This window comes from Halictus rubicundus, chromosome 5, assembly GCF_050948215.1.
Source record: "Halictus rubicundus isolate RS-2024b chromosome 5, iyHalRubi1_principal, whole genome shotgun sequence".
Taxonomy (NCBI): Eukaryota; Metazoa; Arthropoda; class Insecta; order Hymenoptera; family Halictidae; genus Halictus; species Halictus rubicundus.
The window spans coordinates 6824965-6849012 of record NC_135153.1 but is presented as its reverse complement, the minus strand read 5'-3'; the positions used below and the strand labels follow the sequence as shown (position 1 = coordinate 6849012).

At 34.5% G+C, this 24048-nt stretch overlaps 6 protein-coding genes across 7 annotated transcripts; 3 read left to right on the top strand and 3 right to left on the bottom strand.

Moving 5' to 3' along the window:
* The first annotated feature begins 538 nt into the window (after nucleotides 1-538).
* On the top strand, nucleotides 539-2424 carry LOC143354077 (uncharacterized). The gene is given in 2 exon segments (XM_076787815.1): nucleotides 539-1000; nucleotides 2108-2424. Coding segments are annotated over 2 exon segments (627 nt in total). The 5' UTR covers nucleotides 539-590; the 3' UTR covers nucleotides 2325-2424.
* Nucleotides 2425-2982: 558 nt separating this feature from the next.
* Nucleotides 2983-6265, bottom strand: LOC143354684 (uncharacterized). The gene is made up of 6 exons (XM_076788948.1): nucleotides 6246-6265; nucleotides 5530-5828; nucleotides 5263-5465; nucleotides 4249-4451; nucleotides 3678-3855; nucleotides 2983-3603 (listed from the first exon to the last, which is right to left on the bottom strand). Exons 1-6 carry the CDS (start codon nucleotides 6263-6265, stop codon nucleotides 3340-3342), a joined length of 1167 nt encoding a protein of 388 aa, XP_076645063.1. The 3' UTR covers nucleotides 2983-3339.
* A 29-nt stretch (nucleotides 6266-6294) lies between these two features.
* On the top strand, nucleotides 6295-10189 carry Suv3 (Suv3 RNA helicase). The gene is made up of 15 exons (XM_076787807.1): nucleotides 6295-6500; nucleotides 6599-6831; nucleotides 6909-7131; nucleotides 7225-7393; nucleotides 7454-7565; nucleotides 7650-7780; nucleotides 7869-8182; nucleotides 8276-8417; nucleotides 8504-8662; nucleotides 8728-8907; nucleotides 8973-9121; nucleotides 9375-9490; nucleotides 9592-9639; nucleotides 9725-9831; nucleotides 9983-10189. The coding sequence occupies exons 1-15, from the start codon at nucleotides 6427-6429 to the stop codon at nucleotides 10049-10051; spliced, it is 2226 nt and encodes a 741-aa protein (XP_076643922.1). The 5' UTR covers nucleotides 6295-6426; the 3' UTR covers nucleotides 10052-10189.
* A 135-nt stretch (nucleotides 10190-10324) lies between these two features.
* On the bottom strand, nucleotides 10325-12776 carry LOC143354075 (uncharacterized). Of its 2 annotated transcripts, none has more exons than XM_076787810.1 (3): nucleotides 11832-12776; nucleotides 10722-11754; nucleotides 10325-10646 (listed from the first exon to the last, which is right to left on the bottom strand). In XM_076787810.1, exons 1-3 carry the CDS (start codon nucleotides 12048-12050, stop codon nucleotides 10348-10350), a joined length of 1551 nt encoding a protein of 516 aa, XP_076643925.1. In that variant the 5' UTR covers nucleotides 12051-12776; the 3' UTR covers nucleotides 10325-10347. The 2 variants fall into 2 exon arrangements, with proteins under 2 accessions (XP_076643925.1, XP_076643926.1); XM_076787811.1 differs by having other exon boundaries at nucleotides 10722-11739.
* A 1582-nt stretch (nucleotides 12777-14358) lies between these two features.
* On the top strand, nucleotides 14359-16669 carry LOC143354074 (nudC domain-containing protein 1). Its single transcript, XM_076787809.1, has 4 exons — nucleotides 14359-14833; nucleotides 14916-15894; nucleotides 15978-16342; nucleotides 16432-16669. Exons 1-4 carry the CDS (start codon nucleotides 14719-14721, stop codon nucleotides 16629-16631), a joined length of 1659 nt encoding a protein of 552 aa, XP_076643924.1. The 5' UTR covers nucleotides 14359-14718; the 3' UTR covers nucleotides 16632-16669.
* Nucleotides 16670-16684: 15 nt separating this feature from the next.
* Cmtr1 (Cap methyltransferase 1) lies at nucleotides 16685-20702 on the bottom strand. The gene is made up of 3 exons (XM_076787806.1): nucleotides 20350-20702; nucleotides 17527-19726; nucleotides 16685-17454 (listed from the first exon to the last, which is right to left on the bottom strand). Exons 1-3 carry the CDS (start codon nucleotides 20393-20395, stop codon nucleotides 16986-16988), a joined length of 2715 nt encoding a protein of 904 aa, XP_076643921.1. The 5' UTR covers nucleotides 20396-20702; the 3' UTR covers nucleotides 16685-16985.
* Nucleotides 20703-24048: the final 3346 nt, after the last annotated feature.

Here is a 24048-nt window from a genome sequence, read left to right as displayed (position 1 = left end):
TACGCTAATTTGCCTTTTTTAGTGTGACTGTCGCGCAAAATTTTTACGTAAAACGCCTTTCTAATGTTTAAATAAATACTCACTTCGTTAATAATAGAAAAAAGTAATAATAATAATAATAATACCAGTCGTCGATTTTAATTGTCATTAGAACTGAAAATTTTAATTACATTGAATATTTATATTAAAAAAAGAATTAACCACGGCTAATCAAATTATTCGGGCGTTGTTTAAATGAAATTCGAAACCGATTTAGTTTCTATTCTCATCGATTTGTACGCGAAGAAATTGCTCCCACTGGAATTATTATCTTGTAAGTTAATAATAGCTCACGCAGAAATAATTTATCGGCATACGATAAGGTGTACTATATGTAATAACAATGTAAATAAAATGATTCATTGAAGTATGTAAATGATAGAACAATATTTCTTTTGCCTGCTATGCTAATGGATCGTTTTGGAAATTATACGAACACCGGAAACGTCGGCTTGGGTGTCTCACTTCAGAGCGATGCAAAATTTTGCAAATGTAACTTTGGCAGAAAAATTAATGTTCATCGTTGACTGCGTGCGATAAAATTACACGGTATGGCGAATAAAGGTATTTGCGATGCTCGTTGCCAGGCGTTCCACGTTGCGATGATAAAAAGGGAGGAAGCTGGACGTATCAGATGGTTTTTGAAAAATCAACAGAAATTATTGGATCGGTTGAAAATCACCGAGCCCGCGAAAACAGTTGAACCAGCCACGCCTGAGACGGAAAAACAACCGAGAATTGTGCATACGAGTTGCATAAAACTTCTACTTGTCGCTTATTGAAATTTAGACGATATTTAAAATTTTTAGATACATCTGAAACCACTGCCAAATTGGAGGCCCGCCGAGCCTGATGACTCTATCGATATGAGCATTATGAAACCAATTGATCCGCAGATTAGAGCTATTTTGTACCAAGATGCACCTAGTTTCATAACTGCTGAGAATTACTTTCACAAAAGGTTCTTTACTTCATAATCCTTCGTCAATTAACGCGTTACATACCGATAGTGATTTACAATAATTGCGAATTTCTGAATTTCCTCCCCCGGACTCCTGCAAGTTCTAGGCCTATGCCAGAGTCATTTCTGACCCACGCCGATATTTCACAATTTTCTTTCAATATAAGGCGATGGCTCGGGACCGGATATCGCCGTATTTCTAATGAAGAAGAAGAAGGGATTTTCTTATTTCGAACTAAAAAGCGTCGTCCTATATCGGAATAAAATTGTACATATCGACGGTCGCTCGAGCTTATCCCCACCGCGACGGGTCACGAATGACACCGGCATAACATACGGAGGGTTAACACATTGACTGCCATCTTAAGAATTCATTCTTGCGTTGATAGTTTGCGCGTACTAAAGCTTCGCGATGCGTGAAATACAAGAAGATTGAAAGAGCAAATCTTATCTCTCGGTCTTGTTTTACTGAATAAACTCCGTTAATGTTATCTGATTTTTATGATCGCTGAGTCGGCGGTCAACGTGTTAAGACAAGTTATTTGTGATAACTGGACTGCGGATTTTATGCATTTATAAAAGAAATGAATAGGTCAGATACAAATAATGTTAGGACAATGAAAGAATTCAAGGATTTTGTTGTATTAATTCAGACGATTGAAAGAGAACACATATATCTACAATAGACATGGGCAATTTTTATTTTGCACCAAGATCCGCATTCTAGTAATAATAGAATTTAAAGGATTTTCTTTGGAGATTATTGTTTAGAACAGTCCCGCCCAGCAAGCCTTGCGGCGGGCAAGGGAGCTCGCTGATGCCCATGGGCATAGCTGAGGGCAATGTGACGTCAGCGGGAAAAATATTATCATAGGCTGAACCATCGAAAGGAGGCGTGGTTCGTTGCACGCCAAGTCCCTCATGCCCGGGGAATCAAATTCTCTGCCCGCACGGGCCATAGCTGAACGGGTCTGGTTCAGAGGGAAGTTGTTAAGCTTCTATTAAATATAGCACAGCCACTAAAAAATCTATTAATAGGCTTCTGATAGCTACAGCGTTAAGCAATGGTATTTGCTGTTATGTTGACGTGTTCATTGATTACGATAGACTAAAAGATATGCCAGAAGAGCGGTTCTATTATCCGGATTGCACAAGTTGGATGCACGGATGGCGGTTCTCGGATTATCCACCTGTGCCACGAAGTAGAGTGGGACACACGAACGTTATGATCCGGGAATTTTATCACCCGAAAATATCGAGTCTTCAGAGGGAACCGGACTGGTACCGACCATGTTTACGCACGCCGTCGACATGCGATTCATAGCGAATATTGTACAGAATGCCAGAAATTTATACTCTACAAACAGTCCCGTTCAGCAAGCCTTGCGGCGGGCAAAGCCGCTCGCCGATGCCCGCGGCCATAGCTGAGGGCATTGTGACGTCAGCGGGAAAAATATTGTCATGGCTGAACCATCGAAAGGAGGCGTAGTTCAGGAGAATCAAATTCTCTGCCCGCACGGGCGATAGCTGAACGGGACTGCTCTACAAGAAACCTCCATAGCACGCAATATTTCATCAACTGTATCATTTCGAAGCAATGTAAATTTGATGCTGTTTCTCCTTGGAAGCAATAAATATTTTTCTTTTCTTGATGGGACATTACGCAGGCATTATTTTTACTATGTAATACGTGACTTCCAATTTTGAACAGGTGTTTTATTACAGATTTTTCTGAACCAAATAAATTTTCCTTGTTCATGTAGTTTTCGGAAAGTTTAGTATTATATCGAAGTTAGAAGTCCGGGAACAGTTATTACAGTATCTCAGTCCCTGTGCTGTTTTCTAGTTTTTAAATTATTAAATGCTGCGCGCACGATATAGTTTATCGTAACGGGATTAATCGAATTATCCTCACACAGTGTATTAAACTTGATAGAAAAGATACGAACTTGCAACATCTTATTTTAAGTCTCTTCGCATGGCATCTTTATTGCTGAACGTTTTGAAAGACTTTTTTAATTGTATTTTCTTATCACACATGTTATATCACTCAGAGTCGTATTATATATATTAAGTCGAGTGATAAATGATTTCAGTTTTGGAGAGCAAATTGTAACGATGCATTTATCATGCATTTATCTCGTGTCAGCAAATATATAGATTTACTGATAAACAAAATTGATATACTAAATGAAACTCATCAATGACTTGACCTAATATTTCTATTCAATCAAGTTTCCTTTAGAGATAATCTCGGTTCAAACTTATTTAATGTTTCTTAAAAAAGAAAAACTCGAGCGAGACATGTACATTTTACATTAGAAACGATACAAGTATGTTTACAATTTTTTTGAAGAATTCTCCTCTGTTTTATCCTTGTCTGGCACTATCAATCGCTGTAACTCCAGTGGCAACAAATACTGTGCTTGTTCCGGGACTGCGGAAAACGCGAAGTCGATAAACTTCTGAAACTGCTTAGCCACTTCGCAGAATTGTTCTTCCAACAATTTTTTCTCCACGTGGCAATTAATGATTTCCTCCCTCATCGCAGTAATAACGTCGTTTAGGCGAGCGATCAACACGCGCAAGCCTTTTATCTTTTTCTGTTTACGCGCAATTTTCAATCAGACGCTTGCAGCTTGTATTTTATCTGGTGTGATAAGGAAAAACCTATTACCTCGAAGTGTTCGTGTATGATGTGCTTCTCTCTGCAACATCGCAACTGTTCCAGACAGTGAACGTTAATTACGTTCACGGTGTTTTGCATTTCGTACTGGTGCTTCTGGACATGCAACTCTCTACCCACTTTCTCCTTGAACTCTCTCTTTTCTTCATCCAGTTTCACGTGCGTTGCCCTACGCGAAATTTTAAGGGGGAATTCTGGTTTTGAACTTGCAAAAGAAAATTTCTTCTGCAACTTCCTTAAGCATAAGTATTCATAACCATGTGTACCGAAGGATTTGTTTAAATTCGTAAAGTTAATTTAGTTATATTTTATAGTCCTAAGCATTACTCTATAACATAGGGTGACGCATACCCTATACAAAAATGTGTAAGTATAATTGTTTCTAATTGAATTTGTTACCTAAACAACTACTTTACGCGTGTGTACAATTCTAATGCAAAGTTCATGCACACAGTTTCTCTGAAAAAAATTCTTAAAATTGGTTAAAAAATGCTATTCAAAACAAGAATAGCCCCTTAATTATTAGTTTCGTATGAACCACGTGAACAGTTCTTATGTTAACCTCGTAATTCCATTAAAATCGGCTATTATGGTCTCTTTTTCAGCACGAAATGACTCCTCGAATTCGTGATACAACATCTGTATCGCGTAAGCCATTTCGGTCCGCATTTTTTGCATTATCTCATCGGTTACTTTCATTCGCTCTTGCACAACCGCTTTCTGCATTCTTTTCACCCATTCGGCGCTGGCTTTACCCCATTCAATCTAGAAAAGGAAGGTATAATCATGTTTTCATATATTGTTTCGTCATTTTCCGCATAACTGTGCCGTGACATGAAAGCGGGGGATTTCCCGCTCGGTTGCGCAGTTTCAACGCTAGAATCAAACAGAGGCAAAAGCTCTCTCTCTCTCTCTCTCTCTCTCTATATATATATATATATATATATATATATATATATATATATATATATATATATATATACTCTTTAGCATAACTTTTCCTTGAAGTATAGATAAATATAGACTTAATCGATGAGAAATTGTATAAGCTTTTAAGAAATACAAAATTGCTTAACATTTGAACGAGCAAAAATCTTATCATTTAGGCGGCAAAAATGGAAGTTTCAAATATTCTTCAGAGTTGTGGGAGAGGGCTAGACTGCGAAAATTATCAAATCAATTGAGAAACAGTAAAAACACTTAAAAAATTTTAAATGCTCTGTTACAACTCAATAAAACGATTAAATAAATAAATGTCATAATCATGCTAATTCTTATTTCAGTAATAATTCATTATAAAGTGTTGACATTTAGCGTGTTGTTCAATTGGTATGAATAGAGGAATTAATCGGTGGGGGAGGGGGGGTTCCCCAAGCTCGTTAAAAAATAAACCAATGGAAGGTTAATACTGAACCGTTGATCATATGACCAGGCTCGACGCCATTGTTGTTTCTGTTAGTTAGATAACACAGTCATGAGTACTGATGCGTATCGTGTGCATTATTTTCATTTGTCATTCTTGTTATTGAGTTTACAGGGTATAGCAAGATACTATGCAAATTATAACGAGTATTACTTCGATCTGTTTCTGAATTTCTTTTTGCACTGTTTTAATATAGTTTTCGTATTTTTCATGCAACTCTTGTGATTTCAGCTCAGCCTCCCGACGTTTCTTTGCTTGATACATGTGAAACTTCTCCTGCGATTGTTTCTCTATCTCATTGCGTAATTCATTTTCGATTTGTTTCCGAAAACGTTGCAGAAGGGTCTCGCCGATTTCTAACGAATCGCTTTCATATTAAAACCGAAGGAAACTTTAATTCAATTTAATTTAGTATTTCACCTAGTATGGCTTCGTGCACATTTGCTCTGACGGTTTCGTCGTGTGCGAGCGACACTAATTTATTGTCGTCAATTTGAACGGTAAAACAGGGTGGCGGTGATTTTTCCGGCGCTATTAAATCCAACAGGTTTTTCGTGTCATCGTGACTATATTGGAAGAATACTTGCGCCAAAGTCGGGCCTAAACAAACGCGAATTTCCGACGAAGTTGGTATGCCCGACCTTGAACATTGTTGCGAATTACATGTCTTGGGTATTCGACCACACGTCGCACGCGCTTCCTCTGTAACAGTAATGTTTCTATATCACTTTTTTATTTTATGCCTTTAAAACGCATTTCATATTGTTGCGCAAACTTACCCATCGTGCTCTATACACTATGTACAAATATCGAAATAATTTTTATTTTACCGTTACATCACTATAAATTTGTAGAAAAACGATAAATTTTTTATCTTAACCTTCTTAGATGCATTCCTTTGCCTGATTTGTGATTAAATAGGAAAACAAAAGAAAAATAGTTAGGTAAATATGCTTTTACCAATAGAAGTAAAATTTTTATCGAAAACATTGATGTTCGTGTTTTCAAAATAAGTGACCTTGAGATCCTACATAAATACAGCGTTGCCGCTTCTTTTAGTTGGAGCATAGAATACTCTCTGTGATATAGTAAGGAGAGAGGATAGAATATTTACTATCCTCTCTGATACTACCTACTCTTTGGTCTGTGCATACATAGTATTTCAAAGTCTGTGCGACGCCTAGCTATGTTTACCACTTCTATGATACAGCGAGTAGTGTCGCTACCTACAATAACCTCGGAGAAGTTAACCCACGAGGTTCAGTTTCCTTGATTACAAATCTTAGAATATGAAAGCTAACAAAATTGTTTTGAAAAATGATTCCACTGAAACATTTAGTCGTAGATCAGTTGAAACGGCGCAATAATTTTCTAATGACACCATTGCTCAGGTTTCCATTAATTAATCATATTTTGAAGCTTATACTATAGATGTTCAAGAATTTTTCAGAAATGATTGCATAAACTGTTTGTTTCATATCGTTTTTAGGCAATTAAGTCCCGCAATGACAAGTATTCCAGGTGTACGGCATAAAAGTAAAAAGAATGAGATGAATGTAAATTCGTTGTTTCAACCTGTTCCTGTTAAAGCCGAATCAAATACTACAAATGTGGGTGCTGAACTGACTGGTGTACTACATAGACATGATATTATATTAGCAATGAGTACCTTTGTGAACAAAAAAGCGATCAAGGAGTTAGCTGTTATGCACGGATTTGATGGTAACTATAATGCTTCATGGTATTCATATTAAAAATTTTATTCATATTTTATAATGATAGCTGTCTGATCTTTTTAGATAGCTTGTTGAAGAAAGTTTTGTCCGACTTCCGAAATTACTGTATATCATCAGAAACGTTACCTGTAGATCTTCATGTTACCTTAAATGACGTTATCAAAGGGGCTGCAAATGTCAGCGATATATTCCCTTATTTTTTACGTTATGCCAAACAATCATACCCGCACATTGATTGCTTAGACGACCTTAAGAAAATTAGCGACCTTCGACATCCACCCAGTTGGTAACGATAAATATTGATTTTGATATTTAAATAAATATTGTGTTAGTAATCTATTCGTTATAGCAGAATGTATGTATTACACGTTATTTGAAGGTATCCCACAGCAAGGTCTAAAACTAGAAAAATAATATTTCACGTTGGACCCACAAATAGTGGTAAAACTTATCATGCACTCCAAAGATTTATGTCAGCAAAGTCAGGTGTTTATTGTGGTCCATTGAAATTATTAGCTGTTGAAGTTTTTAATAAGTGCAATTCTCTGGTTAGTATTGAAATATCGAATGAATCTTCCAATGAGTATAATAAGCATTAATTGTTATAGGGTACATCATGTGATTTAATAACCGGAGAAGAAAGAAATTATGCAAAGAGTGAAATGTACCCTTCTGATCATGTAGCATGTTCTATAGAAATGGTGAATGTACAGAATCTGTGTAGGTATTCATGGTTTGATATTTTCGGTACAGGAATTACATATAGCAGAATGTCAATTGCACATTTCTAATGGTCTTTTACAGATGAAGTAGCTGTAATCGATGAAATTCAATTGTTACGTGACCCAAGTAGAGGCTGGGCATGGACGAGAGCTCTTTTAGGACTTGCTGCGGATGAAATACATTTATGTGGTGAATCTGCAGCTATATCTATTGTAAATTCAGCCATTTTTATTTTTCAAACTGTTAACCGGAACTCGTGATAATTTTCTTTTACCATATAAAATTGATATTGTATTGTAGGTACAGTCTATATGCGCAACGACAGGAGAAACTGTTGAAATTCAGGAATACAAGCGATTGACCGAACTTGAAATAGAAGATAGTGCACTCAATTCTTTGTCAAATGTTCAACCAGGAGACTGTATAGTTTGTTTTAATAAAAATGACATATTTCATGTGTCACAGACTATCGAAAAAATGGGGAAACAAGCAGCAGTAATATATGGCAGTTTACCACCGGGCACGAAACTCGCGCAAACTGCTCGATTTAATGATCCGAATGACGAATGTAAAATATTAGTAGCTACCAATGCAATAGGGATGGGTCTCAATTTGTAAGTTCGTAAAACAAACATAATTGGTAAACAATGAGTTTAATGTATATTTTAACATTATGCAAATGACGAAAATTGTTAATGCCATTTCAGACACATTCGCAGAATCATATTTTATTCCCTTCAACAGCCAACTGTAAATGAAAAGGGTGACAAGGAAATGGATATTATTTCTGTATCGACTGCTCTACAAATAGCAGGACGTGCTGGTCGTTTCAATTCACAATGGCCACGCGTAAGGGGTTTCATTTCATTACCGATTAAGTCATTTTAATCACCTTTAGAAACTAATGTTATTAACTGCATGTTGTTCCATTACAGGGTTACGTTACGACATTTAAACCGGAAGATCTTACTGTATTGAGAAAATTATTAAGTGAAACCCCAGAGAAAATAGAGAAGGTGGGATTGCATCCAACTGGTGACCAAATCGAATTATACGGTTATTATCTGCCGAACACTCCACTTTCGAATCTTATTGTAATATTTACTAATATATTATTATTTGTAGTTCATTGCAATTACTATATTCTCTACTTTTTCAGAATATTTTTGTTGCGTTAAGCCAAGTTGACGATTCCCTCTACTTTATCTGTAATTTAGACGATTTTAAATTTTTGGCTGATATGATACAACATATACCTTTAAGTCTACGAACGCAATACATATTCTGTTGCGCACCCGTTAATAAAAAGTCGGCATTCGTGTGTAATATGCTCGTAAAGGTAAGATGAAATGATTCTCGCTTAGTCATCTTTTCATATTAAAAATTTTCTTATTTGTGTTACAGTACGCGCGACAGTGTAGTAAAAATGAAAAAATAACTACCAGCTGGATGTGCCAACAAATTCAATGGCCTCCGAAACCGCCAGGGAATATTGCTGACCTTGTACATTTGGAATCAGTATTTGATGCATTGGATGTTTACCTTTGGTTCAGGTAAATAATATATCAATAACAATATTATTTCTATCATATATTTAGTTGTTTGCTGCTTCCATCTTGCTAGTTGTCGTTTTATTCTTTTTACCGCTAGCAAAATTATTCGTTATAAAATTAATTCTGTTATTCATGAACAGTGCGCAATAGTATATTCTGTAATACGCTATTGAATTTGTGACAACTAAGGATAAAATACTTGTCACTTATAGAATGCACTTGTTTATGTCTATAATTATTTATTATTGTCTAGCTATCGATTTACCGATCTATTTCCCGATGGAATTGCGATTAGAGAGATACAAAGAGAATTGGATAAAATTATTGAAGAAGGAGTAAAGAAATTGAAAAAACTGTTCCAGCAAACAGGTATAGTTATCTTGGTATACGATGTTAGTCGTTAAGTAATTATGCTTAAAATAGAATGTAAAAACGGAGCATGTACTAATACCATTTCTATTGAACAACAGAAGCTCAAGCACAGTTGGGTCAGTCTACAAATGAAAATCACAGTCAGGGTAAAGATGATTTATTATATGCTAAAAATATGATTACGCAAGATTTTTATATACAAACTAAGAAAACTAATACTTTATATTACAGATGCTGCCCGGTGGAATATCGGCTCGGGTAAATTAACAGACAGATTAATATCCGAAGGTCTTTTAACGCCAAAGCTATTAGAACAGTTACAACAGGAATGGTCCGAGGTAAAAAAGCAGAATTGATCAGATTGAATTGATAAAAAATAGTATTTAAAAGTAAAACTATTTACAGTAATATATAAACATTGAACAATCTTTTCTTGATACAGCGTAAGCTTAGAAATTTATTAATTTATGCATTTCTTGGTCATTTTAGAAACAATGGAAAGGAAATTCTTACAAGAAATATAGAAAGAGAACTTTCTTTAATCCGAAACGTAGGTAGAATTCTTCGGTTTAATAATAATTGTGTACTTTGTGAATCAATTTGACATAAAAATATGACCATCAGTTTTATATTTAGGCAATCCAAATGAAAATGTAAATTCAATAGATACAAATTATTCAAATTACAAAAAAACACTTTTACATATGTACAATCTTTATTGTTTTTCCCCCATGAACTGCGCTGAATTAATTCGTTTGTCTCGAAAATAATTCATCCTACCTATTCGTAGAAAGAGTGCAAAAAAATAAACGTAATTAAAAATCGAATTCCGTCGGAGATTTATTTGAAATTATTTATTTCTTGGATACTTTTATAAATCCATGTTTGCTGGCCTGTTTTTTCGTACGTTTGTATTTTTGTCGAAGTGTGTGTAGTTTTTGTTGGTTTTTCGTGAATATAGAAAGGTTGTATGAAAGAGGATGTTGAGTTTTTGATCTCCGTTGTAATCTATGAGATAAAGTAATACATCTCGTACACCGTAATGAACCATTATTCATTATCAATGGACATAATATATGTCTCCATCTTACACCGTCCTTGTAGGCTACTTTAATGTCAGTAATTTCTTGACAGCCTTCAGCATTGTATATACCTGATAAGAAATAAATAAACGGTTAAGATTCCCTTATAACATTAATTTATAAAAACGCAAGAAAAACGTACGTACCTTGACAAATCATTCTCTGATCAAATTCTTCAATAAGTTCTTCTATATCTAATGAATTTTGTACTATTAAATTTCTCCCCTTTTTTATAAGATTGTGGTTGAGGGGATTTATTTCTTTATTTACAGCGACACAACGTAATGTCAAATCACTCTTTACAAACACTTGTTTCTCTGTGAAAGGCATACCACTTTTCGTCATTGCCATATACATGTATACTATTGTTGTTGTATGGCCTGTTGATGTTACCAAACAAGACCAACTGCGAGGTAATTGTATTTCTGTACATATTTCAAGTAAATCCTCGAACAACATTTCATTCTCTTCATTATCATTGTATGCGGTAGAGCATGCATCCAACTGATTATAATTATTGCTTATTTGATTCTCTAGAGGCAAATGTTCGTTCTCCCCGTAATTATTATCTTTCGGTTCCTCCTTTATTACTGTGTGCTCCCAAAACTGCATCGACATTTCAGTTTCTTTGGGAAGCTCAGGAACCTTCAAAGGAGATTCTAATTCTACTTTAATGGCGTTCGCACGAAAATCTTCTGTACAGATTTCATGTTGGTCTACCTCCTCATTATTTGAATTCGTGCCTTCTATTAAATCAGCATCCGCAAAAGTCTCAGTGTTAAGGTGTACCACTTTACTTCTCTTCACTTGCTTCAAATTCTTTCCTGTAGGTTCATTGTGGGAGCTGTTGTCTGCACTGAAGTGGTCCTCTAATTCTTCTATCATAGTATCTGATTTCGCATTTGGCATATAGTTGTGATCATGAAATTCTCTACTGTATTTATAATGTAAGGGTATAATTCTATGCTTTTCATAACAGTTTATTTCTAATTTCTCTTCAGTTCTAGGTATAACAAAATTTTTTCCTTTCATTTCTGCTGCGTCCATTTTTCTTAATATGAACGGTGAACTATTTTCATCAAAGTTATCAGAATGTTCTTGACTTATGACCTCGTTCTGTTCATGGTAGTCTCTGCCAGGTACTGCTCCTGGTCGTAATCTACACTTTTTGTATTTGATCTATTATAAAGACAAGTTTATAAGAAATAACTAATAAGATGAAATAAAGATTTAAGCATGGAACTTATATTACTTACTGTTATAACATGTGGTGGAACACCACTGACCCAATGCGTAATTATATCGTCTCTGTGAAAATGTTTGCTGCAAACATACGTGTCGTCTGTGACAGTATAATTCTCAATTGCAATCGCTTCTTGCCATTTCTGTCGTGTTCCTGGATCTTTGGGCGCAGAAAAAAAGCTGTAACTATTCCTGTAATTGGTTTCTTTACACATAACACACTTGCGCGTCATGGTGACACACTATTTAAAATGTTTCCTCGTGATCCTATTTAATACAATTAACTTCTACCGTCGCGTTTCGCATTACACTGTCGTGATCATAAAAGAACATATCATAAGACTTTATCATAAAACTATGTAATTAATCAACACTACACAATATTAACAATAAATCATCGAAACCTGTATAGGTTATGATACCTTCTGCACAACATTGAGAAAGGGTAACATGTATTTATTGTCAAATCTTTATTTTACTATCATGGGATCAGTCATATACGTTAATTGTAACAAACTTAAGTCGGATTTATTTATACCGTATTTCAGAATTCTTCCTTGTCATTGAATGTATGTCTTTTTTCAATTCAATACACTGTTATCGGTAAATAATGGAATTTGTATTTAATTTCCGAATATATTTTAAACAGTCAGTGTTTCACGGTATTTCAGTCAGAAACCGAGTAGCACGTAACGTTATAAAATACTTATGGTGCATTATTTATTTTCATCTTGTGTTTTTGTGATTCCGCTGAATCGCATTCCCAGAATGCAAATAGTTTCAAGCGGTACTCAAGTACTCAGGTTGCACAAGTTCTCCAGTGTGTATTTCAATTTCCATTTCAGTATGGTTCGCAAATCAATTTTTATGATTGAAACTATATAGCAAAAATTGCGCGATACGAAATCTTTTAATTACTCTTATAAATCAATCTTTATCTCAATGCGAACAATTTTTATATATCTTTTTAACAATTAAATGTTATTGTAATTGATTTCTACAGTATGAATGACATTCATTAGCGTATAAATTATTTTGATCATAAGTATATATAGGATGTCTGAAAAATGTTATATTTCCTCGAAAGGGTTAATTCCCAAGGTCATTTGAAGTAACTTTTTACTTTGCGAAAGTGTAAAGAGGTGTTAACGAAAATTTTTCCAGCGAACTAAATGTCCCTACATAGGATAAATTCTGTCCTGTACACACGCATACGCCCTCGAAATTGGTCTGAAAAAAAAACGCTAGTGTTTCGCATCAAAGATACGAGAGTGCTCACTCCCGGGGTTTTTGCATAGACGAGGTATAGGAGTAGACCAATCACCATATGGGGTTTCGTGTCTCACATAAAACAACTCGTTTTCTTACAGCCTCCACGCTGACAAACGATAAATGTTGGAACTAGATGCACGAAAACGCGACCAAATCTGATCAAATACATACAGACTCCAAATCGTATTATACACACGTAGTAAAAATGAAGTATGTGGAATATTCAGTTCTTGCTAATACTAATATCCACAAATAGTTTTCAGTTGGATTTTTTTACTGTTTTCGTGTTACGGTTCTCGAGTTGTGTGGCCAGGAAAATGATTAGAGTAATAATTCGAGCTCTACCCTACTCTACTTTGCGCGGCTTCTTTTTTAAGTTCCTGCGAGCATCTTTCGCGTTCAGTGGACCTCAGCTTCTTTATTTGTAAATTTTTTACATCCAGCGCCAATATATAAATAAATAGCGTACTATCATATAGCGAGTACCATCAGTAAGCTATCTCGTTGGGTATGAAATTATCATAATCATGATACTCCTATTTCCGTAACTACAGAATGAAAGAGAGAAGCTGCAAAAATTATAAGAAATGCAACATCATTTTTTAAGAGAACGGTTGAGAGGCGACCCATGGTTTCTTTCACAAAGTTGATCGTTATGACCAGTAGAACACGATTAAATAAAAAATAATTGTTGTTTTGACCTTGATTTTCAAGGTCGAGGTCAATTTTGCGGGGAGTTTTTTATGTTAATTTCCACCAAATCGTAGGTGTAGAATCACACTATGGTGGCCGCGATATATAATTTTTTGACACCCTGTACACGTGTAACATTGTAATTTATTTGGTGAGAAATAAAGAATATTAGTTACAACAGTTCATGTGTTCTTCTTTCCGCAATATCTTAAAAAATTTCGGGAACAGCAACATCTTTGAAATTAGAGAAAATTAAGCGTTGTACTAGGAGAATGTAATATTGAAAGAAGTGGCACAAAATTCAGTAGTTTAAGTCAATGACAAGTTGGACCGTCAAAATTTTCCGAAATTTTTCGAAGAATTGAGCTTCCTATTAGGAGAGGATATGATATTGAAAGAGGTGGCACAAAAATTTCGAAATTCAGTAGTACAACTCAACGACAAGTAGGACGTTCGGGGAAAAATTGAGGGTTCAATAATTAAATACGCAGATACGACTTTTCATTACATTGTCGATTTTTACATAAAATGATTGCGTTAAAATACAATATAAATGTTTACATGTAATGTGGATTGCGCGTCGGTAACCGTGTTATCACACATGGTAACGTCGAGTAATCTTCCCTGTACAAGCACAGACGAGGTATAGGAGTAGACCAGGCTTGGTTTCGAGTGAATGCGTCGTCGAAAGCCATAAATAAAGTTCGTCCCACTACCGACGAGAGTAACTTGCCCTGATCTTTGTTAAAAAGATTTTATTATTTCATGTTATAATACAAGGATTGTTATTAATGTTACAGCGTTGTTATATTGCTAAACGACCATCTTAGTTTATATATTAAAAGTATAGCAGGACAATTGTAAAACAATCAGTCTTGAATAACCTTCTTCGTTGCTCTTGATTTCAAGTGATGCGAACAAGAATAAAGATATAAAATGACGAAAATTATTGAACTACGTCCTAAAAAGAATTTGACAAATTCAAAATTCGAAAAATATCAATTTTGTAATGATGAAATTCCGGTTGCTACTGAAATAGATCTAAATACAGGTAAATACTTACTGTTTACTAATTCATCCTGGCTATATCGCGAGAAGTGATAATATTACAAAAACCTTTTAAAACATTATAGATGTACGTCGGTTGGAATTAACATTGAATCGGGACTCTCTATTGGAAACTCATTTATTTGCATTCCATAATCATTTATTTAAAAATCCATACGATGCATCCTGCTGGTACATAGATGATAACTGGATGGTTTGGAGACTTGGAGAAGATGGTACTCTAGAGCAACTACATCAAATACATAATAATAATGCAAATATACAAAATGTATTATACAATCCATCAATTGTTTTCGCTAGTAATAATATCGTGGTAATTTCTGATGGTGGCGATTATATAAACATATTATTAGTAGAATATAAAGAGCACATTAAAGTTATTCCATTAAGCGAAACAGAACCTGGAGTTATTTTAGATGCAAGATATGTGAATTCAATGTCAACCATTATAGTTGCGTTGTGCAACATTAAAAATATTGGTGAAAAGAAATTTACAAATCTTCTGTTACTAACGTACGTATGGAAAAGTGAGGGAGATGCATTGAAATCTTTTGAATTTAGCCATAAAGAATCTTTGAAAATCAACGGTGCTATCGAGTATATACATATAGAAAATGATGGCAAATATTTTCACTCCATTTGCCAGGATTATATTACATTTCAGTGTCCAAAAGTGCAAGAACCCGTTGATAGTAATGATGATTCAGAAACATCATCTAAAATTAAAATTCCAAGGTATTGTTGGTCGCAAGACGAAGATTCGCTGACTATTTGGATTAAAGTGGATAAAGAACAACAGAAAGATATTAAAGTACATGTGACACCATTAGAATTATCGGTAACACTGAATGGTATTGTGTTAGTACAGGGTCAAAGCCAACATAGATTAGATGAAAATTTAACAACATGGAAGTATGAAGATGATACTTTTAAACTAGAATTATTTAAACACGAAAGTGGTTTAATATGGAGCGAATTAATTAAGGGTGATACCGGTGGTGAACGTTTACCAAATGCAGCGTTGGCTGCTGAAATTCATTCCAGGCAAGATAGTGAAAAAATATTCATTATTTTTGAAGTCCAGGGAAATTGTATTTCTAACTCTCATTCTTTGTTTTTATATTTAGATTAGCACACTTGTGTACTGATCAAACAGATAATAAGCAGGATGGTCAGCCTTGTATAGGATTCAATTCTGAACAACTCGAAGAGTGTGATCTTGAAGGAAAAGACAATCTGTTGCAAAGAATTGATCTTGTCACACAGAAGAACACACATTTAGCTATGCTAGGGACAAATAATCATGTCTTATTTACATACAAAACAAAATCTGGCCAAGCAATATGTCTCAGACATGATAATGATAGTTGTTTATGGGTTAGTGGTGAAGCCGATGATATTAACTGGGTTATAGAGCATTATTATACGTTTCCTGGTTTTGGTTATGTCGAAGCAAGTAAAAGTAATAAAAAATTCTGTGTCTCTCCAGATGGTGAGTATTCAATTGTTATTACTATTAGCTAAACATATTACTTCTATGTTTCATTTTACTTAAACGATCTCAACTTACTATATTTCTAGATGGTTCATATGTGGCTATATTAGAACACACGAGGTACATTTTTTTGTATAAAAGGCCAGAATTGACTGCTCAGGTTGAAAAACAGTGGATCATCGACTTAGGAATCGATGCACTTCCCATTATGGGAGCTACAGCTACAAACAAATATTTAATTGTACTTACTAAAAATAAACTATACCGTTTACATATTTGTTTCTGAAATGAGATGCATTGATCACTCTAGTAAAACTTCTAAACCTAATGCGGTCAATGTTTTTATTAAGACTGTCATTGATTACATATAATATATGTATTTACAGGGTATTATATATTTAACATTAATCTTAAAATCTATAATGCCTAATTACTTTCCCCATCTATATTCTCCATCTAAGACTTTGAAGGCAAAAAATAATTCATTGACTGAACTGAGATTCCCATTTGATAAATATTCTGCCAAGTATGTACGAGAACGTTAACTCGTAGTAAATACTGAAGAATAAATATTGAAGGAACATTCACCAAAGTTGAATCTCAGAGCGAATAGGTAATTACATCGTAACGTAAAAATTAATTATTTCCGAAACTTATCAGAAATATGGTTTATCAGATCGTCCATAGAAATTGTTTTATCTTTAGGCCAATGCCAAATAAGACGATTACTGAATGTTTCAATAAAACTTGCGTCAGCTGAGTCTGGCTTATCTTCCATAAATTTACTCTCCTGGGTTTTCGCATTATAAACGTACAATCTGTTATGTCTTTTGCTTACATTTACTGACCACGGGTCTGCAATTGATTTTAAGAACAGGACACAGCTTATAATAAAATATGGTTTCTCGTCAGAACAATCGGAGTCCAAATCTGTGTCCAACAATTCATACGTTAAAATTTGTTGACTATTTTTCATTATACGTTCTTCCACACGCAGTTTTTCTCGTATGTCCAAACCTAATGGAAATAAGTCTTTGGTACGTATTCGAGTGTACCCGCTTCCATTAGGTTTCCATAAAGCTTTGCAAAATTTCTTTGCGAGCTTATGCCTATAAAAAGTTTTTTGCATCAGTTTTATGTTGTATCAAAAAAGGTGTTGCCGACTGTAGATAATTAATTACCTTTCTATTAGACATTTTTTACTAACGTCCTCGGAACCCAAAAAAAGTACATCTATAATGTGTAATGTGCATAATCTGCGTTGATTCCTATGTTGTTTTGTCATTTCGTTAATTTGTTCTGCATACAAAATTGTACCAGCAGGCATTTCTATGATATTAGGTTTAACCAACTCCCAGGTACCTCTCGTATAACGATACACTTGGCTTCGTCCCAAGCCCAAGTAAAATGTGGCATTACTATTGTCGTCGCTTTTACTGGCGCAGGGAACGCAAAAGTAATCGTGTGGTTGCGATATTGCACTTAATGTTTCTTTTGTCAATACCTTTGGATTTTTGGAAAGGAATGTAGTAGAGTCTGTAAGAAGACTTCTCAATTTTTCCTGAGGTTTCATACGTTTCGGCATTGTCCTACTTTTGTCTGGAATATCCCAGAACTTCAAGCATTCTTCACGCAGGAGAGCCTGCTTTGGTTCGATGAGAGTAGTATCTTCGCAAAAAGCGGCAATTTTCTGAAGACCTGTTATTTGCTTCTTTCCCAAATAGTTATTAGATTCTCGTAGATATTGCAAAAACTGATTTTCTTTTTCTAATTCTTCAAAGGGCACTAGGTGTGTAACATCGTTATTTTTATCTTTTTTCAAAAGTATTTCATTGACGTATTTCAAATATCTCACAACAGCTTCTGTATTCGGCCTTTTATGTTTGCATACTAAATATCGTTCAGAATTTGCTGGTCTAGAGGTGTTTGGTTTGAAAATACAAATCTCGTTGAAACAACGATACATTAAGTAAACTAGTCCCCCGCTAAAGGGAGTAAAAACATCAAACAGTTTTGTGACAAAATGCCCCCCATCTTTCACAATCATAAGAGCGACTAAACACTGGCAAAGATATAATTGTTTCGACAAAATTTCTTGTATATTTTCTTGGCCTTCCACCGAAAATCCTCCATCGGACATCATAAAATGTACACCTCTATTATTGGTATGTTGCATTATAACCTCTCTGAATGCTTCTTGATTAGCAGGATCAAAAACATTACCATCGTCAGAGGGCCCATAGTACGGATGAAAAGTTTCACAAGGAGCAGCATAAAAATCAGCTAGCTTGAAATCGTTTTCATTTTTTAAAGTAAATCCAAATCCTTTAGCGTGCCATTGTTTCCTCCACAAAACATATTCACTGAAACCACCTGGTCCAGCACACACGTCAGCAAAATAAAGTAACTCATTATCTTGTAGGTCTGGGTTAGTAAACATGAAATTACATGCTTTATCTATGTTTGCCATTTTTACAGCTGCTCGATTCAAGAAGAATGCACCACGAATAGTTTCATAGGGATTGCTACGTGTTCTCGCACGGCGCAATTCTATGTCGTCTAATTTATCAAATATAGATTTTGCATTAAGAACATTTCTAACTATATCTTCATCACAGAATTCAGTTTCATCATCTATAATAAGCTTTGCAGGTCCCTTTTTTAACCAGGACATCATTTCGTCGAAAGTTGGTGAATCATCATGAGGATTTTTTATCCATTTCATCAATTCTATAACTTCCGTTTCCTCTTCTGAAGAATTCCATTTGTGACCAGAAGCTTCGAGTCCAGGTATATGATGTCCAAACCCTCTGCGACCATGTTGTTTTGCTGCTTCCACTGGCTCCAGGCGACCTTGTGTATGTTTACCAAGACCACGACCATCTGTGTATCCCATCTTTTGCATCATCCGTTGAACTATATCTTTGTGATAAATTTTCTTTTCGCCATTGTTGCTCTTTTCGTCATTACCCTCATTTATTGTGAACAGTTTTTGCCGTTTGACTGGAGCCTCGTATCCCATACCAGTTGTTATTAATTCATCCTGTTCGTCATTAGAGTTAGATGTTGTATCATCTGTGTGTCTACTTTGCAGATTTTGGCTGCTGCATTCACCAGCTGAATCTTGTTCGCAAGATAAATCTTGATGTATACTATGTGAACTCGATTGAGGATCATTTTTTTCATCAGAATGTTCATAATAATTCACATTGTAATCACTGCCATTTGAATCGGAATTCTCATCCACGGACGTATCATTACTACAATGTTTTCTCTTCTTGGAATAACTCGGATACTCCTTTTCTTCCATAGTTTCCTTGTCACAAATTTCAGAATCGTCATCCTCATTATTCGTAACTTCAAATTCACTGTCATCTGAATCTGAAACATTGTTTATTGCAAGATACTGTAACATCTTATAACTAAATATTAGGTTGATGCACATGAAATGTCTGAATTTTAACAGTAACATTAATCAACCACAATTCTTTTCTAAATGAACTTATTGATCAAAGAAAGCACTCTTATAATCAAAGCATACAATGCAATTTCTTGATTGTATTACAGTATAAATTGAAGTGTTTGGTCATTCATGTGCTTTATTTACAAGATTGTCATCTTTGTAGTACTTTGTAGTTTTTTTTACTATCACAAATAGTGTGTTGATTAATCACCACATTTTGGCCAAATATCAGATGATGCTATCCACAATATGTTGTTTTTCCATTCATACAAAAAGAGTACACGACAATCGCATCAATTGATGTTAACTACATTAAAACTGCAAATAGGATCTGAAGGATCAGCTTTGTACCTTAAAGTGATATACAATAAACTATAGACTGTAATAGTATTTCTTGATCAAAACGTTTTATAACATTTGCATTTTAAAATCAAATATTTCGTATGCAACAAACAAATATAATTGGAGTTATTGGTATTATAGCCTAAATAAAGTTTATAAAAAAAAGCTTTCCAAAATGAAAGAAAAAAGTATCACTTACAGCTTTTCATGTTTGAAGAACTTTTGTAGAATTTTCCATTCGACATACTGCTGTCCTGTTTGACGATAAATATTTCAACCAATGTGAACAATGTGAAGTGTATGAACAATTAAATTCATATAGTAAATAAGTTAATAACGACGATAATATTGTAGGTTATATTTAGAAATATAATCACTACAACTACGATGACACTCGATCATTGGAAAATTAGTAACTTTCTATGTAATTCTATGTAATGTCACTATTTATAACGAAATAATTTTTTCGAACTTCTATTCACACAAATAAATCGACAAGAAAATCAGCACGTGTAAACACGACCGCAGTCAACACAAGACTAATGCCGCTGATGGCAGAGAAAATCCCTACGTCCCTCAGTCCCTAGTAGGTCCCCCAACCACAAGGACTATGCGATGTCACATAGACGCGCGCCATGCGGCGGATTATGGTACTTATTAGTACTGAACTTGCAATACCCGGTTACCAGAGAGCTAGTGATGGGCACCGTCGACTAAAAACTATCGACTAAATCGATAATAGCCAACTACTATTTTCAGTCAACTGATTTTTTAAACTATCGACTGAATTTAGTAGTGGTTGGGTTACTATTTTCAGTCGACTGTTTTACACGTCGTCATCTTGAAATTTCAAATGTCAGTGTCCACACGATGAAACGAAAAGGTTAAAAATACATGATTATGACAGGACGTGCAAATATGCAAGTAATGAAATATGTAATAGATATTTCAATACTTTAATTCATATTAGATGTTAAAATCTTATTGCTATTTATGCGATATAAACCATATATGTGATATAAGTAGGCATAGACTATAGCCCGCAATCTAGACGTAACCACTAAAACGAAATTTCAGTCGACTAAATATTCGATAGTATGTAGTAACTATGTAAATAGTAATTATGATAGTTGAATTTAGTCGATAATGCCCATCACTACAGAGAGCCGAGGTTTTTCTTAAATAAATAAAAAAGTAGGCTACCATGGACTCTAACAATCCAAATAAATTTTGATATTCAATATTTTCTCACGCGTTTGGATGAAAGTCTTTTAATCATCTTAAAAAGTCAAAAATAATACAACATACTGACCGTCGCGTCGCGACAATACCAGTTTTTCCCTCTACTACTCCCTACTACTAACCTAATCCGTAGATTAAATCATCTACGAGATGACAGTTGTGGGCGAAGTGCTATAGTCTGTTGAAAAGTCGCAGTACCGTAATAAATAATAATAATAATAATAATAAATAATAATAAATTAACGAAACTGTACGTACAATAAAGAATATGTTCAACTGCAAAATTCGAAATGTTGTAAACAGCCAAATATTAATATGTACTTTTTAATTGTAATGTATACGCAAATAAATTCATTGTTTAGAGCTGTATTGTCATTGTTATAGGATGACATAATTTTGTTCCTATTATTGATTAACTACATTGCTTTGAACAATAAGAAAAGAAATAAACAAGAGTATCGTTATATAAATCATATGTTCATTCCATAGCAAGTGGTTTTTATGAAAATTTTCATGAACATTACTAACTTAACATTACTTACTTAATAGCCGCAAATCAGTAGATATTTGATTCATCATCAGATTTTTATCAGTAGATAAAAGATTCGTTTTGACATCAGGTACAATAATATGTAATAAAAAATACTTCATTACTATGTAATAAATAAAATAATATGTAATAAAAAAATACTTCATTTTTAATTAATAAAATGTTTTGTAATTTTTTTCTATTGGGATTTATAGATGACCGAGTATCGATTAACTTTTATTGGAAACATTTTTCTGCCAGGTTATCCGAAATGTTCAAAACATCCCTAATGCCCCATTGTGCGGAACTGCACTGATGGTTTTATTGCTGGATAGTTCGACGGCAATGATTTTGGGACTCTAATCCCTTAGGTAAGTAGACCTAGTTTCATTAATCGCGCACCGTCCGCGTCCGTTTGAAGATCAACTAAATCTGAACAGATCAGCAATAAACAGAATTTTATATAGATTTATTGTTTATAATTAATAAATTCTTGCACAACTTATGAAAATATTTGGAAAAAAGCACTAATAATTGTATATGTAATGTTAACATATTATAACAGACACGCCGCAACATGTAACGAATATGGAACCTCGCATAACAACTGTCATTCAAATTTTTGTTGACAATCTTTTGAATATTTTTCCGTTCTTTTGAAAATTGTATTTCATAGCAGAAGGTTCAAAGAAGCCAACAACAGTTTATATGAATCAATTTCAAGATAAAAATAGCACTAAATAGGTATTTCAATTTTCAACAACAAATTTATTTATATAAATTGAAAAAGCATTTATTCAGCTTTAAAATGAGTGTAGAAACAGAAAGCATTGTATCTAAACAGAGATGAAATATTCAGGTTGAATTAATGTAATGGCTCGTTTCGTTTACTTTTCCAGAATTGCGACTGTAACTTGGAAAATAGTCGAAATACGCGCTGTGCATTACACGGCAGTAACAGTAAATTAGCAACTACGCGACGAATATTCTCGGATGTGATTTGGCAACTACGCCTTCGATACCTGTAATTCAATATAATTCCTAAACTCACCACTCTAAAGGCCAATGCATACCTCACAGGCCAGGCCGGTCGGCTCAACATTACAACCCTGGTTTTGTATCTAGCGTTTAGGAGCCGACAAGCCTGCCAGGCTTCGAAACCGATTTTCTTCTCTGGGCTGTCGGGCCTTCTTCAGATGACCTTTCGAGAGCGCGTTGACAGTTCCCTGCTCTGCATGGCAAAAAAATGTTTTTAAGGGCTCCACAGGTCCTTAGGTAAACTATTCCTGGCACTTGGTGAAACAGCATCACACATCCTTTATTTATTTTATCATACGTAAATTATACATATATAATTTTTCTTAAATAATTTATCATGTTATACGCAAATATAATTTTTTAATGAAAATATATTAGAAATATCTGTTCTGCAAATTTTACCACCGGTTCAAGTGTAAACAAATTTTTTAAAATAGGGTCGTATTCTACGATTCTTCCTCTTTGAAATTCCGTTTTTTAATTCGCGGAGCCTCAAAAATTGTAAATATTGGGTACCTAGAACTGTTTTAAAAATATATTAAGTTGGAGGGAAAGTTCTGTCGTATTTTAAAGAAAACATTTGAATCAATTTATAAAAATATATGTTTAATATTATTCAATGATATAATTTCCATTATTTACAAGAACTTGTTGCCATCTTTCAGGTAACCTGTCCATTCTTGTTTCCCAATAACGTAAAAGCAACATGCGTTTTGATTTACAAGCAAAATTGCCTGCTTAAATAGGTATGGGACGCACGGCGATAAAATGCAGGTAGAAGGTGTTGTACCGTACGGTAAGCCTAAGCCATTAATTTTATGACGGGCCAATTGTTATGACGGGTATGTTGGTCAACCCTACAAATGAGGGTAGCGTAAAATTAGTTTCTGCGACGAGTTTTAATTACTTTATGACCACCGTCCGACGAAAACACGAAGGAAAACACACGGTCGACACGAGCTGGAAGGGACTTCCGAAAAACATATCGTAGAGGGCATATCAAAACCTCTGATTTTTTCGATATATCAGTCGATATTTTAGAACATGAGACATGAAGTCCCATGAGATGATAGGTCTTATTCTTATACC

Coding starts and splice junctions, on each gene's coding strand:
- Suv3 (XM_076787807.1), top strand. CDS start 6,427: ATGATTCCACTGAAACATTTAGTCGTAGATCAGTTGAAACGGCGCAAT. Junction 6,832..6,908: donor TGTTATGCACGGATTTGATG/GTAACTATAATG, acceptor TGATCTTTTTAG/ATAGCTTGTTGAAGAAAGTT. Junction 7,566..7,649: donor GGTGAATGTACAGAATCTGT/GTAGGTATTCAT, acceptor GGTCTTTTACAG/ATGAAGTAGCTGTAATCGAT.
- LOC143354074 (XM_076787809.1), top strand. CDS start 14,719: ATGACGAAAATTATTGAACTACGTCCTAAAAAGAATTTGACAAATTCA. Junction 15,895..15,977: donor GCTGCTGAAATTCATTCCAG/GCAAGATAGTGA, acceptor TTTTATATTTAG/ATTAGCACACTTGTGTACTG. Junction 16,343..16,431: donor ATTCTGTGTCTCTCCAGATG/GTGAGTATTCAA, acceptor CTATATTTCTAG/ATGGTTCATATGTGGCTATA.
- Cmtr1 (XM_076787806.1), bottom strand. CDS start 20,395: ATGTCGAATGGAAAATTCTACAAAAGTTCTTCAAACATGAAAAGCT. Junction 19,727..20,349: donor TTCTTCAAACATGAAAAGCT/GTAAGTGATACT, acceptor ACAATGTTTCAG/ATTCAGATGACAGTGAATTT. Junction 17,455..17,526: donor AAAAAATGTCTAATAGAAAG/GTAATTAATTAT, acceptor AACTTTTTATAG/GCATAAGCTCGCAAAGAAAT.
- LOC143354684 (XM_076788948.1), bottom strand. CDS start 6,265: ATGTATGCACAGACCAAAGA. Junction 5,466..5,529: donor TGTGCACGAAGCCATACTAG/GTGAAATACTAA, acceptor GCGATTCGTTAG/AAATCGGCGAGACCCTTCTG. Junction 3,856..4,248: donor GATTTTAATGGAATTACGAG/GTTAACATAAGA, acceptor AATTTCGCGTAG/GGCAACGCACGTGAAACTGG.
- LOC143354075 (XM_076787810.1), bottom strand. CDS start 12,050: ATGACGCGCAAGTGTGTTATGTGTAAAGAAACCAATTACAGGAATAGT. Junction 11,755..11,831: donor TTCCACCACATGTTATAACA/GTAAGTAATATA, acceptor TCTTTATAATAG/ATCAAATACAAAAAGTGTAG. Junction 10,647..10,721: donor TCAGAGAATGATTTGTCAAG/GTACGTACGTTT, acceptor ATTTCTTATCAG/GTATATACAATGCTGAAGGC.